Source organism: Gadus chalcogrammus, chromosome 1, assembly GCF_026213295.1.
Source record: "Gadus chalcogrammus isolate NIFS_2021 chromosome 1, NIFS_Gcha_1.0, whole genome shotgun sequence".
Taxonomy (NCBI): Eukaryota; Metazoa; Chordata; class Actinopteri; order Gadiformes; family Gadidae; genus Gadus; species Gadus chalcogrammus.
This window is the reverse complement of record NC_079412.1, coordinates 20698572-20717383: the sequence shown is the minus strand read 5'-3', so window position 1 is coordinate 20717383 and position 18812 is coordinate 20698572. Positions and strand designations below refer to the sequence as shown.

At 42.1% G+C, this 18812-nt stretch overlaps 1 protein-coding gene across 10 annotated transcripts in view; it reads left to right on the top strand.

The window, feature by feature from the left end:
• The window catches only part of LOC130386359 (NACHT, LRR and PYD domains-containing protein 12-like), a 32489-nt gene extending 18053 nt beyond the window's left edge, over positions 1–14436 (top strand). For 3 of the 10 annotated variants that reach the window (XM_056595272.1, XM_056595264.1, XM_056595259.1), the window contains 7 exons: positions 399–2226; positions 2592–2765; positions 9011–9184; positions 11832–12005; positions 12310–12483; positions 12652–12698; positions 13130–14433. In XM_056595272.1, coding sequence (XP_056451247.1) covers positions 399–2226; positions 2592–2765; positions 9011–9184; positions 11832–12005; positions 12310–12483; positions 12652–12698; positions 13130–13656 — 3098 coding nt within the window. In that variant the 3' untranslated portion in view covers positions 13657–14433. Of the gene's footprint in view, positions 1–398; positions 2227–2591; positions 2766–9010; positions 9185–10012; positions 11427–11831; positions 12006–12309; positions 12484–12651; positions 12699–13129 lie in introns of those variants that run through there. The other 7 variants (XM_056595251.1, XM_056595289.1, XM_056595242.1 and 4 more) reach the window with 5 other exon arrangements.
• Positions 14437–18812: the final 4376 nt, after the last annotated feature.

Sequence of the window (18812 nt, the reverse complement as noted above, 5' to 3'; positions counted from 1 at the left end):
AAACTTTTATTTTAAAACTGAATATACTGTTATTTTGAAAAGGTAGAAAAAGCCTCTGAGGTTCAATGGTTTGTTCCATATATGGATGATTATTGTGGTCATATCAGGTAAGTTGGATGGAACCAGATAGGTATTGTTAATGTCATTGTATCATGTTAAATGGATTGATCAAGATATCTAGGGTTATTGTAGTTCTATTAGGTTAAATGGTGAAATTTAATGGCATTGTATCATATTAAATTGTTTGATCCAGATATTAAATTTTTTAATCTGTAACATGAAGTCCTTGTCGCGACCAACTTCCGGTGCCACTAAATGTCATGAAGTTTACCATTTTACAGGAAGTATTGAAATGTGTTCAATAATGTCACATTATCTTATGTTGTTTTGTCATTTAGGAGCTGTTGCTGTTGGGTGCCAACAAAAAATCAAGTCTCATCTGAGGGAGAAGTTCAGGAATGAGTTTGAGGGAATCGCTAAAGCAGGACAGCCAACAGGTCTGAATGACTTCTACACCGAGCTCCTCATCACAGCGAGAGGCAGTGGAGAGGTCAACCAGGAACATGAGATCAGACTTATTGAAACAGCCTCCAGGAAACCAGCCAGGGAGGAAACACCAATCAAATGCGAAGACATCTTTAAACCCTTGCCTGGACAAGATCAACCAATCAGAACAATAATGACAACGGGAGTGGCCGGCATTGGTAAAACTGTCTTAACACACAAGTTCACTCTGGACTGGGCAGAAAGCAAAAACAACCACGACATACACTTCACATTTCTCTTGACTTTCAGAGAGCTGAATTTACTGAAAGGGAAAGAGTTTAGCTTGGTGGAACTTCTTCATCACTTCTTTATTGAAACCAAAGAAGCAGCAATCTGCAGATTCGATCGTTTCCAAGTTGTCTTCATCTTGGATGGTCTGGACGAGTGCCGACTGCCTCTGGACTTCCAGAACAACCAGGTCTGGACTGATGTCACAGAGTCCACCTCGGTGGACGTGCTGCTGACAAACCTCATCAGGGGCGACCTGCTTCCCTCCGCTCGCATCTGGATAACCACACGCCCTGCGGCAGCGAATCAGATCCCTGCTGAGTGTGTTGACATGGTGACAGAGGTGAGAGGCTTCAACGACTCACAGAAGGAGGAGTACTTTCGGAGGAAATTCACAGATGAGACACTGGCCAACGCGATCATCTCCCACGTCAAGAAATCACGAAGCCTCCACATCATGTGTCACATCCCAGTCTTCTGTTGGATCACTACAACAGTTCTCGAAGACCTCTTCCAACCATTCCAGAGAGGAAAAGAGATGCCCAAGACCGTGACACAGATGTACATCCACTTCCTGAGGGTTCAGTCCATACAGGGAGACATGAAGTACCATGGGAGAGCTAAAACAGATCTAGACTGGAGTTCAGAGAGCAGGGAGATCATTGTTTCTCTTGGAAAACTGGCTTTTAACCAGCTGGAGAAAGGCAACCTGATCTTCTACGAGGCAGACCTGGCAGAGTGCGGCATCGATATCAGAGCAGCCTCAGTGTACTCAGGAGTGTTCACCCAGATCTTTAAAGAGGAGTGTGGGCTGTACCAGGACAAGGTGTTCTGCTTTGTCCATCTGAGCATCCAGGAGTTTCTAGCTGCACTTTATGTCCTTCAGTCCTTCATCAACACTGGTGTCAATCTATTCTCAGAAGTACCAGCTACCTCCGGCAAAGATGAACTCTTCCTCTACCAGAGTGCTGTGGACAAGGCCTTACAGTGTGAGAACGGACACCTGGACTTGTTCCTCCGCTTCCTCCTGGGCCTCTCTCTGGAGACCAATCAGAAACTCCTACAAGGTCTGCTGGGAAAGACAGGAAGTAGATCACTGACAACTCAGTTTAAACAAGGTCTGCTTTGGCTGACAGGAAGAAAGACCAATCAGAGAACAGTCTGTTACATCAAGGAGAAAATAAATGGAGATCTCCCTCCAGAGAGCAGCATCAATCTGCTCCACTGTCTGAATGAGATGAACGATTGTTCTCTAGTGGAGGAGATCCAACAGTACCTGACATCAGGAAGCCTCTTTAGGGTATCTCTCTCTCCTACTCAGTGGTCTGCTCTGGTCTTCATCTTACTGTCATCAGAAGAGGAGCTGGAAGTGTTTGACCTGCATGAATACTCTGCTTCAGAGGAGAGTCTTCTGAGGCTGATGCCAGTGGTCAAAGCCTCAAAAACATCTCTGTAGGTTTACTAATAACGTGTATTACAATACACACAACACAATATAAATAAGACAAAAAAAGTTATGATAATATCCAAAACATCTCTTTATTTATATATATACATGCAACACAACTTACATGGTACTACAATAAAAGGTCATATTAATGTACAACACAATTCCAAGCACCTCTTTTCATTATTCAATATTTTCTATCCAATATTTATTTAACATTTAAGGATCTAATGTATTGACTAGTATATATTAGTTAAATTAACAAACCATTCCTAGTTAAAGATTTTTGCACGATTCCTTTTTTAAATAAAAGAGGTATTATTATAATTTAATCACTGTTCCTAACATGTTCTTTTTATTTTTTGTGAAGGCTGAATTGCTGTCGTCTGTCAGAGAGATGCTGTGAAGCTCTGGCCTCAGTTCTCAGCTCCAGCGCCTCTAGTCTGAGAGAGCTGGACCTGAGCTACAATGATCTGCAGGATTCAGGAGAGAAGCTGCTCTCTGCTGGACTGGGGAGTCCACACTGTACACTGGAAACTCTCTGGTCAGTTTTACTAAATGTGCAAACGATTACACCACACCTTCCATATCTCTAATCTCCCACTGTCCCCCGTACACGGGACGGGGATAGTTAAGAGCAGGGAGAAATACAGGGGGTCTTGGGAGGGTCTGAGACCCCTAATTGGACACCTAAGCCTTAACAGAAACATTTGAGAGGGTCTCTGGAAAAATATTTTTTTAAATGATTTGAAGCAATTGTCTCACAAATTGTAGTTTAAAAGCCAACTACGCTCAGTATTCATTATTAAATATATTGTTGTATTGTGTCACCATGGTGAAGAGACAGACTAATGAAAGCTCTATTAATTATGAAATAATAGACAAGTAGATGCAATACTTTATAATAGTTAAAGCAATATATTTGAATACAGCTGTAGTTGAGTATGAAAACGTTTGGTTATATTGATACTATTCCAGTGGCGGCTCGCCTATAGAGGGCGCTGGGGTGCCGCCCTCCCGCCGACCGTCCATCTTTTATTTTTTAAATATATTTATATATATTTTCTCATTTTGAGAATTCATCTATTTTAATTGCATTCGAGTAATGCATTTACTTTAGAATATCTTTAGAATCCCCCATGATTAAATCTTCATTCACTGACATGTTCAACGTTCATTTTGGTGAAGCAGATGTCTTCCGTGGGGCGCTTTTCGCTCAGCCCCACATGCCTGAATTATTAGCCAATGGTTCCCCCGTTGCTAGGCAGAAAAGTACATAATTTCGCCAATCAGCGTCGTCGATTGTATGGCTTTGGGGCGCTCAAGATATAGCCCCAAGCGCAGTGCACCGTCCACTGCGCGTAACCGCGCATTTGCCATTACCTCAGAGATCAGCAAGATGGCGACTTTGAGTACTGCTTCCACTGTTTCCCTGTGAGTTCAGCTAGTAAAAGAACTCGGAGCAGAAAAGCCAGAAGTGAATGTAACCCAACAAGCAAGAGAAAACGATAGAGCCTACAAGAGAAGTTTTTACAGAGTTTGGTTCAGGCTTGGCTAACTAGCTGTGGGTATGCCAATGCAATTTTTTGATTTCCTTGTATACTTTTTAAAACAAGTGCGTGTGATAGTTCGTGGACACAGACCTGACGTAAGAGGAATGACACATTCTGTCAGAACGGATCAAATAAACACAAGCGAGCAAGAGTGCATATGAACAACTGTGTGAAGCTAGCCATGCTAGAGGTAAGCAACTTCTATTTATTCCAATATGTATTTCCCTTGAGATGGACACTGGTTTCAGACCCTCACAACCTCCCCCCACCCCGTACTGTATATAGGTGTACATACTGTATATAGTCCTCTGCAAACATGGTGGCATCAGGCCTTCAGTGTGCATATTGTATACAGTCCTCTGTAAACCTATTCAGTGTACATACTGTATATAGTTCTCGGCAAACCTATGGTTGCTTCAGGCCTTCAGTGTGCATATTGTACTGTATGTAGTCCTCTGCAAACCTATGGTGGCATCAGGCCTTCAGTGTGCATATTGTACTTAATGTAGTCCTCTGCAAACCTATGTTGGTATCATGCCTTAAGTGTGTCTTCAACAACCACACACAAAAGTTTGCAGATTTACATGAATTTTGTGGAATTCATATTTCATTGTATTTGTCTAAATGCATACTAATGCAGACTGTAGATATATTTATGAGTGACGTTTACCAACACAATGGCTTGGCCGAGAGAGAATGTTCTTTTTTTGCCTTTACTATTTTGTCAGAATGCACCAGAATGCTTCGTTTGTTTGTGAAAATCACAAATAAATCTTGTGGGGGAGGATGCCCCCAGACCCCCCTTTTTGGGTTTGGAATGCAAACGTTCAGCCCCCCCTCAAATAAATTCCACCAGTCGCCACTGGGTTAAACCAATAAGATGGGTTGATATGAATGACTTCTCGGAGGAAGGTGAGAGCTCACTAATGAGCGGGAAAAAGAAGAGAGAGGGAAGAGACGAGGACATAGAAGAAGAATACCTTATCCTCTGTAGGTATCGCCCAGCTAAATTATATTTAAACATTTACCTATTATTAATTATTATTATTATTAATTACCTATATATAGTTGTTTGACGGTTAAATCAGTATGGGAGGGAGTATATTTAGGGATTGTTTTATTTGTATTTCTGTTCATGTCTTGGATGTTTTGGATGTTTCGGGTAAAGCTAGCTTGGGTTGCTAACTGCCGGAGTATCCTCCTAACGGGATATAAATCATCAAAGATACGTCACCGGAAAGCCGCGCGGTTCCTGCGACGAGCATTATCTTGGACCCGGGAATCACGTTTTTCCCTCCGTCGTGTCCTCTCTTATAACAGTACCGGGACTTTGTTTTAAGAGCGAAGAGTCTATCGTGTTATGACACGGAGCCTGTGCAGGCCTCCAACGTTTATGGCGGATAATCTGACCAAAGTCGCCAGCAAAAAACGAACGAATACGTGAATACAAATCATTAAAAAACCCTAACTGCACTATCGCTCAGTAGTTCTCTGATCGCGAGAGCAACAATAAAGCCTGTGGGGAAGAAACGATTCATTAAGCACGCACGTAAAGTGAAGCAGCACGCAACTGACGCCCACGTGGGCACAAATGCTGTCTTCACTCCCGTGCTCTCAAAGTGTTTTCCTGCCCGCTCTGATATTATTTCTCCTATATATTTCTCCTCACAACACAATCTTACTACTATAATAGCAGGCCTGTCGCACCAGTTACTCAAGTTACTCAAGTGCGCATGTGTCAAGCGCGAACGCATATATACACCGCAAGCATGCACATGCGCAAGAAGAACATACACGGAAAGCACACATATGCGCACACACTACACACACAAACACACAAGCACACGCACACCTCGCACGTCAAAGCAAAGGCAGCGACACATACACGGAAGCGCACACACATGCGCAAGCACACACAAACACAGACGCACAGTCGCACAGGTTAGACGTTTAACGGCTCCACCATCGGCACACGCCCAGGTAAGAACACACACGCAAGCACGAACATGTGCACGAACATACATGGGAACGCGCACACATGCACACACACTACACATCACGCACACGCACAAGCACACACCGCGTCAACACAAAAGTAGCGAAACATACACGGTAGCGCACAGACACACACACACAAACACACACACACATAGGTAACACAAACCAGGAAATACCCGGTTTAAAGTCAGTGGCACATTGTTCAGATGCTATTTTAAGGGCGCATGCATAATGTTGCTTGTGCACCTCGCGCATACACTTTGCTTCTCTCATCTAACTAGCCACACATTCTTGTTAAATTATTTGGGAAAGAACAGCTGATACAGCGGTAATAAGTTGTACTTTTAAATCAATGCATCCCCAAACACCGTACAGCAAACACGTATTTTCTTGACACAGACATCGTGTACAAGCCCATAACTTTTAGGATTGATGAGTATTTGATCGTGAGAAAACATTGTTTTACCGTGAGTGTTAAAAATAATGAATAAATGCGGGCTCGCGTGTGTGTCTGTGTAAAATAATTAATGAATGCGGGTGCGCGTGTGTGCATCCATCTGTTTAAACACACGCAAACTAAACAAGTAACGCATAATACATTCCATGGCAATGTATATTGACGGGGGGACGCATGCATATTAGGAACACAAGTCGATAACGATAATGCATACAATACTGGTAAGAAACAATGTTTGTTAATGTATTTCGTGTATCATTAAGTAGAACCACAGTTACCGCATATCATATGTGTGTTAAGTTTTCTTTGCCGAAATGTATCTGAGGACAACTGAAGTTGTGGAAGAAAACACTATTCCATGTGTGAATTAGGCCATATTATTTGGCCAGAAACTGAGCTATTTGAAGTTTGAAATTCATTTGGTAATGCATCTGTCTCATCGGAGACTGCAAACGCGCTGTCAAAATATCAACTTGTCAGATTCAAATGCGCTCATGGCTCTTAAAGGGGATGGGCGATGGCACTCTCATTGGTTTATTGCACGTTACGGCCAAAGCACACCTACGGGTAATTAGGCTACACCAGGGCAACCCTTTTTAGATTTGCGTCGGGCGCAAGAGACATTTATCCGCCGGTGTAAGTGCCTTATTGGCTCGGCTACCAGATCGGCTCGGGGTCCGTCGTCTGCTGATTACGTCACACAATACGCTATCTACAGCAATAAGGTCTTTTATGGCTTAAATTAAAGAGCCTGTAATGATCTTTCATTTTGAACATAGACCATTCCCAACCTATCTGTATGGATAGTTTTCTTCTAAAAACAAAACATCCCTCGGAATCATCTTGGCTGTTAAGATAAGCCGTCCGTGTTGCCAGATTGGGCACATTTTCAGCCTGATTTGGCTACTTTGAATCACGTTAGGCTGGAAAAACGGGACATATGCCCAATCTGGCAACACAAACCGAAACTAGACAGACCTACTCGCGCTCACACATGTGCTCGCTGTGGTTGCTATGACGACAGCCAGAGCTACAGCACAAAACAGCCAATCACAACTGTCCCTTAGCAGCCAATCACAATGTAGCCTACGCCCATTCAAGCGTACAGCCAATGATATTGTGTAACGTAATCAGCAGACGACGGACCCCGAGCCGATCTGGTAGCCGAGCCAATATGGTACTTACACCGGTATAATAGCAACATCGCCTGTTACAGCCATTTCGCTGCTTTTTACTTTTAGCAACATTTATATTCTTGTTTTGAAGTATGAAAAGTGTTGATGATGAAATGATTTTGTATTATTATCTTATTTGTATTTTGTATAATATTTCGCGTTTGTAGACGTCATGGCTGACGTCACAGGCAAAGGTCATAAAGTATAGGGGGCAGCCAAATGTTTGAGGTTGGCCGATGGATGAGGATAGAGTGGTTAATCACTCTGTTTTGACCACTACTGTCGATATAATTGATTGTTTGATACGCTTTTCGTTAAGATTATATTATCTACCTAATTTACAATTGCATAGGATTCGTTTTTTGTTACCGGAAAAGATCAATAAACCATTTTTTATCAAGATATCGAGAGTGTGCGTGTACAATCCATCCACGCTTCACGTTATTCATCGCCGCAAGAACCTTGGCTCGAAATGGACACCACATTGCCATAGAACCGCCCACAAAGCTACTTGCGTTTGGCGCTTCTCACTTGCGTGTCAGACTGTTAAAATAGGGCCCCCCGCTGTGGACAAACTCTTCCAGGTAGAACGTTCTGTCTGTAGACTTATATAAATTGTTATAAAATAAGGGGAGAGACAATTTCTCACCTCGACAAGCAACGGCAGGTCGTTCTTTTTCTCCTGTAAAAAACTTTAAATTCAAAAATCGCGCCGACCGGCATATCATCACACTAGTGACGTGGTCGTAAAGAGACAGTGTCCCTATAACACAACGAAAACATGTCAATAACATAGTAGGCTATGCTGAATTATGTTTATAGAGTCAACCACAAGACTACACTTTACGCTCCTTCAGCCTCCCGAAATGTTTTTACGCTTTGTTGCTCAAACTTTATATTACTCTCCTCTTTTAGCCTCCCGAAATGTCTTGCGATATTGATACCCCCCTTCCCCACTACGGAGTATTTTAGTTGTTTAATTTTTCTCTTGTGTTGTGTGTAGGCTATGCTATGTGTGACTGTTGGCTACTGCTGCCTGTCTTGGCCAGGACACTGGAAGAGATGTTTAATCTCAATGATGATTATTATTTTCAACTAACCAATAGTAGTTGCCTTGCATTTTAAAATGTCAATGCACTTTTCAGCCATGAATAACAGTAACAGCTACTTAATAAATGACTTGCATGCATATCAACTACACTTTCCATTGAGCATTTACCCCTGTGAATTTCAACTAGAGTTTGAGCGTGTGCAATGCACGCGCAAAAACTCTAGTATACATAACATTGGAGTCTAACATCTTATTTTGTACAAAACATCTCTGTAGATTTAATAATAACATGAATAACAAATATGTATATTATCATGTATAATATACATAATACTACGATGAAAAGTAATCTTAATCTACAAAACGATTGTCAAACACAAAAAAACAACTATTTAATATTATATATGTTGAATAAACATAAGGATATAATGCATATTCAATTAGTAAAACATTTCTAGTTAAAGATTTCAACACAATTCCTTTATTATGTTAAATTTAAAGATCTAAGTTATTTCAATCACAGTTCCAAACATGTTCTGTTTATTTTGTCTTAAGGCTGAATGGCTGTCATCTGTCAGAGAGATGCTGTGAAGCTCTGGCCTCAGTTCTCAGCTCCAACTCCTCTAGTCTGAGAGAGCTGGACCTGAGTAACAATGATCTGCAGGATTCAGGTGTGAAGCTGCTCTCTGCTGGACTGGGGAGTCCACACTGTACACTGGAAACTCTAAGGTCTGTTTTACTCAATGTGCAAACAGTTACGCACCAAGTTCCATATCAGAGGAATTTTGGGTAACACTTTATAATAAGATGCAATAATAAATAGCAAACTAGTCATTACCTAACCCTTTTTTAATATTTGTTAATTGTTACTAAAATATCTATTTGGAACAAATCGTTAATCGTTTTTTCATCCTTAATAAAAATATTAGTTGTTTGCATAACTCTAACCCAACCCTAACACATGACCCTAACCCTAACCCTAGCACATGGGACTAACCCTATCACACGACCCTAACCCAAACCCTGACCAGCGACACTCTGTGGTCAGTGGAAAAAAACGATTAACTTGTACCAAATAGATATTTTAGTAACAATTAACAAATATTAACAAAGGGTTAGGTAATGACTAGTTTGCTATTTATTATGGCACCTTATTATGAGGTGTTACCATCAAACATCATAGCCCTATCATCACTCAGTGTTTATTGTATAAAGCTATACAAAATAGCATATAAAACCATATGAAAGAACAATATCCCTGTCTGCACAAATAAATGCCTCAGTATAAAATCCCCAAACTACAGGATAAAGTAGGCTATGGTGAGGTCAATCAGTAGCAACACACAAGTTTCAAAACACAGGGTTTGGGAAACATGAGAACCAAAATTAAGTGGTCAATAAAAAATGTAAAAAGGTCACATTATCCCATACAATTAAAACAGAAATGCACTTAAGCGGCGGTGACACATGCTGTTACTTTATGGGGTCCAAAGGCTGAATGAACCTGATCTATTTTGCAAGCTATCGTAAGTGTGTCTTCCTCTCACCCTCTTGCAGGTAAGAGCAGCCTTCTCAAGTTTTAAAGTAATGCTGTCTATCCAGTGCACCGTCATTCCTAAGTAACCTTTGTTGTTGGTGGACCAAATGTCGGCGGTGGTGGACAAATGATCCAGGGAGGACTCGAAAATTATTTTGTGTTTGATTCCACCTGAACACTTGTTCAGGTAATGGGAAAATGTTTTCCTGTCGGATGTTGGCTTGCGAGCCGTGGGTATTTTATCTAGTATTTTTCGCAAATCTTGGCGATTCAATAGTCGACAGGGGAAGCATGTCTTCTACAATGAACCCTGCAACCAGCCTGTCTTTCTGTATCACCTGCTTCTGCGCTCCAACACTTGAACACTCCTTCGCAAAAGCAGCTACGTAACTCAAATCGATCGCTAGCATGCACGCACCACAACAGATCAGAACTTTACACAAAGGCAAACACGGCTTGGGTAACACAGGAAAGCGCGTTACTATAGTCTAGTAAAGTAATGTAGTTACTGATATTTTAAATGTAATGCTTTACTTTACTTCGTTACCCAAAAAAGTAATATCGTTACTGTAACGCCTTACCCCCAACACTGCCTACATACACACATAGCATATACAAAAAACATATGAACATTTAAACATAAAAACAGTCCGCAGGTGGGAGGGGGGATGTCAATATCACCAGACATTTTGGGAGGCTCAAGAAGGAGAGTACTATTAAGTTTGAGGAACAAAGTGTAAAGACATTTCGGGAGGCTCAAGGAGGTTAGGAAATATTACATTTCAGCAACAAAGTGTTGTCTTATGGTGGAATCTATAGACATAATTCACCATACTCTGTTATTGACATGTTTTCATTCTGTGTTATAGGGACGCTTTCTCTTTAAGATCACGTGACTTGTGTGTTGATATGCCGGTTGGCAAGATGTTTGAATGAACGACCTACCTGCTTGTCGAAATGAGAAATTGATTATTCACTTCTTTTGTCGCAATTTCTACAGTCCATAGACAGGACGTCTTACCTGGCAGAGTTTGATAAGACCTTTTATGAGGGAGACGTTACTTTTCTCTTCCCCCTTGGTACCCGCCTCTCACGGAGAGTGGCATGTTGTGCACAGTTTTTCCAAGTTTCATTCTTTAGAGTTATTATTCCGCCGTAAAAGGTAGGCAGAAGAAATAAGCCTACCTGTCAACAGGGGGACATCAATAGTGCAAGGCATTGAGGCTGCGCGATCGATCCAACTTGCCGTTTTCTTTCAATGTGCGCGTGTGTGCGTCAGAGCGCGTTCGTTTGTGCATGTGTGTGTGGTGGTCGTGTGTGCGGTGTCCTGCGCTGCCTTTGTCTTGAAACGTCTGTGTCAGCACGCACGTGTGTGTTTGTGCGCGTGTGCGTGTGTGGGTGTGTGCATGTGGTGTGTATGTGCGTGCGACGTGCGTGCGTGCGTGCGTGCGTGCGTGCGTGCGTGCGTGCAGTGTTTGCGTGCGTTCGCGCGTGCTGTGTGTGTGTGAGCTGCAGGCTGCTTGGCAAATGCACACTTACCAACTTGAGTAACTTGTGCTACAGGCCTGCTATTATATAGTAGTAAGATAAGATATAGAGCTCTGTTTATCGGCAACAATCACTTTCTCCTCCATGTTGCGGTTCACTCTGACCTCAGGGAGTGACCGCTGATGGGGTGTCATGACGAAGCATCAAGCGAAATTCGCAAATATGACACATTTTACACCCAATGTTCAATCTTATATTAATTGAAGATTAAAATAAAAGATTTTAACACAATCCTTCACTATGTTATTTTAATCACAGTTCCTAAAATGTTCTGTTTATTTTTGTTTGAAGGCTGTATGGCTGTTTTCTGTCAGAGAGATGCTGTGAAGCTCTGGCCTCAGTTCTCAGCTCCAACTCCTCTTGTCTGAGAGAGCTGGACCTGAGCTTCAATGATCTGCAGGATTCAGGAGTGAAGCTGCTCTCTGCTGGACTGGCGAGTCCACACTGTACACTGGAAACTCTCAGGTCGGTTTTACTCAATGTCAAAAGACGCTTAATAAGTGCTGCCGCTGTCAGTCTTGCTTGTTTTGGTTTGACCACAGACAGCATACAGCTACGTTTTACTTAATGTTCAAACAGTTACAACCTCAAGTTCCATATCAGAGGACTTTTGACTGATTCACATCCAGAAGAGTAATAATTGATGCCGGTGTGTGTGTGTGTGTGTGTGTGTGTGTGTGTGTGTGTGTGTGTGTGTGTGTGTGTGTGTGTGTGTGTGTGTGTGTGTGTGTGTGTGTGTGTGTGTGTGTGTGTGTGTGTGTGTTTGTAGTTTATCTTGCTGCCTGGTCACACAGGAAGGCTGTGCTTCTCTGGCCTCGGCTCTGAGCTCCAACCCCTCCCATCTGAGAGTGCTGGACCTGAGCTACAATCACCCAGGAGACTCAGGAGCTGCGCTGCTCTCTGCTGGACTGGAGGATCCACCCTGGAGACTGGACACTCTAAGGTATGGAGAGGACAGCTCATCTCTGGGGTCCAATATCTTGTACTAGGATTCATCCAGCTAATGGATGTTGTGGTTTGAAAACGCAGCTTCATATGTTGTGTAGAAAGTGATGAGGCAGCAGACGATGAAGGTGAATGTTTCAACATGCGGCTCTCCCCCCCCCCACAGTGTGGAGCACGGTGGAGTGTGGAGGCTGAAACCAGCTCCACGGAGGTGTAAGTGTCCTTTTAGTTTAATTCGTCACAACACACGTTAATAGAGAAACATGGAAAGTCCATCCAAACATCAGGAGGTGAAGACCGTTTCAATGTGTACTAGGAGCAATACGCTCATCATGCTGAATATTTCAACTTACAGTATAATATGTGTGTTTCGGCAAGATATTGCGGGAATAGATGCAATTCATATGTTTTCGACATCCACTCACACACAAATGGGATTTGCTATTAACTTAAACTATCTTAAGTCAAGACACATTCGTCCACTATAGTACCTATCGTACAATATTTTTTTGTCTTTCTATGTTAAGGTTTTTAGAGTAGATGGCACTTGAAAAAGGACAGGATAAGAAGTATGCAAGACAGCAGTACGAGTGATGATGATGAAGAATGGTTCAGCAGCTCATCATATCTTGTTCTCCCATCAGATGCCTGTGAACTCACACTGGACCCAAACACAGCCCGCAAACAACTCTCTGTGTCTGAGGACAACAGAAAGGTGACACTGGTTGTAGAGGACAAGTCGTATCCTGATCTCACAGATAGATTTTGCTCTTGGGTGTGGTGTAGAGAGGGTCTGACTGGTCGCTGTTACTGGGAGGTAGAGTGGGAAGGATGTGTTGCTATAGGAGTGGCCCGAAGAGAAATCGATAGTTTTGGAGTGTTCGATTCCTGTACTCTTATTTGTCATGATGGTGGTTACTCTTTACGCATTATCGGTCACGATGTAGACCAAGTCCTAAGTACCTCCCCAGCTGGCTCTAACAGAGTAGGAGTGTATCTGGAACGGCCGGCTGGCAATCTGTCCTTCTACAGAGTTTCCCCAGGTGGAGGAGGGTCCTCAGACACACTGACACAAATCACCAAACTCCGCTTCGTATTCACCAAAGGGGATGCATACCCTCTGTTTGAGTTTGCGTCGGTGGGGGCCTCAGTGTCTCTATGTCGGTTGTAGCCACACACACACACACACACACATGCATATTTCAACACACATATATGCAGTCAAACACACAAACAAATGTATATATAAACACACGTATACATAAACACACATATATGAATGCACACATGCATATTCACATGCACAAACATATTGTGTTTGGTTGATTTTATTACAGGTACTCAGCTATACAACTTGTATTGGGCTTCTGAAAAGTTTATCTTGATAAACCATGAAAGGAAGAGACTTTTAAGATCTTCCATCGGGTTTAACAAGCAGGTTTTACAAAGGTTGTATTTCTAATGTCAAATGTATTTAAAATATAGATTGATGGTTAATTAAAAAAAGAGTCTATACTACAATATTTTATATATTTTCCGACATTAACATATTCAACCTAAAGGTCCTGATAGCAGTTTATATTTTGATAAGCCTAACACAGAATCTGATTTAAAACAAATGTAAAATTATATTCATGATGCATGCAGTCTGGGAAAAGATGTTGATCATGTTGTGAATGACTTTAAACTGAGTATTGATTCCTTGTGTTCAGTTGGGAACAACACAGCAGTAGAACATGTTCAGTTATTATAGATAGGTGCACACCTGTTTATGATTAGTAATGTTCTTCTGTTGTTTGATTCCTTGTGTTTATTGTGTACGTGTAACAATTTTTCTGTTGTACTGGTTAATAAAGCATCATGATAATAAACAACTCAGTGGAACAATTGAATGTTCTTATGTGTTCAGCAGAGGATCAGTTTACACTTTAAGGTTAGGGGTACACTTAATCAAAAGCACAACAGAGGCTTCATCTGCACATCATTAATAATCTGGATACCAGCAAGTTCATTTCCATAATCAGACTCATACGCCAAATGAGTGACAGAATATGGAGAGAATTCTAGAAGCGACCCGACAGGAAACAGACCCCAGCTATCGGCGTCTCTCCAGAGATGAGCCCTGCAGGCTGGTTGATACACCCCCTCCCCTGTGGCGTCTAACAGGACCCTGAGCTTCCATGTTGCAGCACACAGAAGTCAGTGTTTGAGGCGGTGGTGCTGAGCTGAAGAAGAAGGAACCTCTCCTTCTTTGCCTGGGTGTGTGTGTGCGAGAAGGCCCAAGCAGGCCACCGTACCACAGAATCAGACCAGAGGAGTTTGGTCACAAGGAGTTTACCCTTTTTGTTTGTAGTACGGGTTAGCCCTTGGTAAGCTTATAGAAGCAATGAGCTTAACTCTCAAAATGAAATGTCTCTAGAATAAGTTTGGCCTTTTTTATTACAAAAGTGAACAATACAAACAAAGGTGGGAAATCGAAATAAGGGTAAAAGAAAACAGTTGGACCGTATTTCTGATGTCACTACCTTTGACGTCATGACTCTATGGAAGCCTTATGGGTCCATGCTAATATGCAATCGTAATAATTATCATATAGAATACAAAACATTTTGCATTTTTGTATAACTTAAGGTTTCTGATGCGAGAAGGCTACAGGCCAGGGTGATGGTTCTAAAGATGGTCACCTATTAAATCAACACACACTTATAGGACGGGCCTTGTGGGGTTAGGTGGACAGCCATTTCAGATTACTGTGGATGTAGGGTAGGCTCCCAGACGTCTTGGGTCCTGAACCAAACCCATCGGGACTACTACTCTACTAGTCTTTAGTTGATTTGTTTATAGTTTCATGGTCAGTCCCCTTTGATGAACTGTAAATTAAAAGGAGCAGCTTTAGCCTATTTTGCAAACAAACACATTGCACACAATTGGAGCAAGAACAAACAAACAAGCACAGATGATGGGAGAGACTTCAAGGCAGTTCGTGCAACAAAAACAATACACAGGAGACAAGAGAAAAGAGGCCACAGAGGTCACATTGAAAGTACATACAAGACAGAACATGCAGGCAGGTAGCAGAGATGTTGCGGTGGCAACAATGACTGTCACATCAGAACACAACAGACACATCACCTCTGACAGAGATTAATGTGTGCAGTTATAGTTGACGGACAGCCATGTTTAAAGGTGTGCTGTAAGGGGGAGTGTGTATGTATATCTTTGATAGTGGTAGGCAGTGAATTCCAATTCTGATTTGCTCTAACAGAAAATGATTGTTGACCAAATGTGCTTTTGCTAAATGGGATTAGAAGGTCACCTTGTGTGGTACTTCTTGTGATCTGAGTGCTGCTGTTACGTTGGATTATGAAGGAGTTTAAAGGAGGAGGTTGTGTTATGCAGAATTTTGAAGACCAGGCATATGTTTTTCCATTTTATTTCATCTTCCCAGCTCAGCAAACAGACACTAGGTGCTCCAGACAGAACAGCGCCCCCCTGTGGGCCGCCGAGGCCATGACTCACTCATATGTCAGGTATTCATGCTCAGTGTATATGGACTATTACTGTTGTTGAGTGATGATGACAAGATTATGAAAAGAAAGGCACATTTCAAGCTAGAAATGTTATTAAAACCAATTTTAATGACAAATCGTTATGAATGCAATAATAATAATAATACATTTTATTTGTAGAGCACTTCACATTCGAAAATCTCAAAGTGCTACAGAGTTTAAGAGAGAAAAAAGGGTTGTTAAAAAATATAATACACACACAGTAAAAGAGAAATTAGCAAAAGGCTTTTTTAAAAAGATAAGTCTTAAGGTGGAAAATGGAATGGAAACAAGACCGAGGCCCTGCTCATCGGATCCAAATCCACCCTCACTAAATCACAACACACCCCAGCTCCACTCATAATTATCGATGGATTCCCAGTACCCTTCTCCTCCAAAGTCAAGTCAAATCCACCCTCACTAAATCACAACACACCCCAGCTCCACTCATAATTATCGATGGATTCCCAGTACCCTTCTCCTCCAAAGTCAAGAGCCTCGGCGTCATCCTGGACAACACCCTCTCATTCGCACCCCATATTCACAACATCACCCGGACTGCATTCTTCCACCTCCGCAACATCGCCAGACTCCGCCCATCACTGACCCAATCCAGCACTGAAATCCTAGTTCACTCATTTGTCACATCACGCATAGACTACTGCAACGCCCTCCTCACCGGACTCCCCACCAAACTCATCAACAGACTGCAGATCATTCAGAACTCAGCCGCCCGGATCATCACCCGCACCAAATCATCTGACCACATCACCCCTGTCCTCATTCAACTTCACTGGCTCCCAGTACACTACCGCATCCAATACAAAACCCTACTCCTCACCTACAAAGCTCTCCACAACCTAGCCCCCAGTTATCTCTGCGACCTCCTCCAAGAATACACTCCCTCCCGCTCCCTCCGCTCAACCTCTGCTGGACTACTATGTATCCCCACATCACGACTCACTACAATGGGTGCCCGGTCATTCAGCTGTTCAGCACCCAGGCTCTGGAACTCCCTCCCCCCACACATAAAACAGTCAGACACCATTACAACCTTCAAGTCACAACTCAAAAGTCACCTGTTCAAACTCGCACACAACGTCTAACTTATCACTGTTTTGATTGTTTGTTTTTTTGTTTTTTTTTATTTCTTATTGCTTATGTTTATTTATTTATTTTTTCCACAATGTCTTGTTTTTTTTTAAAAATGTATGATGACTATATGCTCTGTAAGGTGACCTTGGGTGTCTTGAAAGGCGCCTCTAAATTAAATGTATTATTATTATTATTATTATTAAGGTTTCTTTTAAAAACAGCTGCAGTCTGTGGGACCTTCAGGTGGTCAGGGAGGGCGTTCCATAGTCTTGGGGCAGCAGCGGAGAAAGCCCGTTCTCCCAGGGTGCGGAGCTTGGTCTGAGGTGGTCTGAGGGTGTGTGCTGATGCAGAGCGAAGGGTGCGTGAGGTGGTCTGGGGTGTGAGGAGCTCCTGGAGGTAGGGGGGGGGGGGGGGCTTGTCCGTTGATGCACATGATGGGTTAGGAGGGATAATACTGCATTTTCCCCTGAGAATTAAAGATCCCATGACATGCTCCTTTTTGGATCCTTTTATATAGGTTTTGGTGGTCCCCTAATACTGTTTCTGAAGTCTATTTCCCCAAATTCAGCCGTGCTGCAGAATTATTGCACACGCTGTGGGTTGTTGTTAATTGATTGCATCTTGTCGTTTCATTTCAGAGGGAACCGGTTGTGCTGTTGTGTTCATGAAACCAGAACGTGTGTGTGTGTAATCGTCTGGTGAACCGTGTTGGGACTCATCCTTCATCACGTCCTCTGTTTCACAGGTGACATTGTTTCGATACTGATTTGAATATTCATAGTACTGAAGCAAATAAAGTGTTCACGTAATCAAAATGTAAATCTTTCTTTAAAGCTTGGAGGAGGATTCTACATGGAGGCGTTCAGTAGAAACGGAGAAGAGAACGCATATTCTACTTCATGTGTTTCTATTCGTTATGTTTATTAGCCTCTTCAGTGATAACACAGTATTGATGTGCTACTGTAAATAATGAGCTGCATCAGTGACATGTCTACAGGCTGATTGAGCAATTAAGTGTCGCTTTGTTTTTCTCTGAGTTTCTACACATCACAGCTCTCTGTCCATTGTTCGTATTTTAATAAAGCAATTATGCTTGATCACTGAGTCAGGTCACGGAACAACAGCGTATAAGACGTAAGTCTGGGAGGAGTATGAACTGGGAGGGGAAGTGGTACAACTGGTAAGTTCACACCATAATTTCCTTACTGAGTCAGAGGGTTTGGTTTGGTGCACTTTATCACAGCAGGAAGAAGGCTAAGGTACTGGACTTTACTTTGTGATATATCATGAATATACATAACTTTGAATCTTATCAAAAGGTTGACGGTTAGTTTTCTTTAAAAACACTTTAAAAACGTTAGTAAATGTATGGATGCTAAGTAATTGGTCAAAATTATTGTTGAATAATTTACTTGATTCTTGCGAGATACGGCTCAGGTTAGACTGTGTACATTGGGGATCGAAACCCAGAATCTTTCATCATAGAGTCAGCGGTTTAGGTTAAAGAACTTCTATTTCTTTTTCTTCCTTATTAGGATTTGTCCTAAATCTCAAGTGTCCTTGCATGATTTTAAAGGTACTTAGGATAGAATGAACAGTTGTTATATTTGACGTGCGATACTATGATTATAATATTTAGACAGGAAGATGGCCATCTTGGTTAGTGAAGGTGTTTAAACGTGAT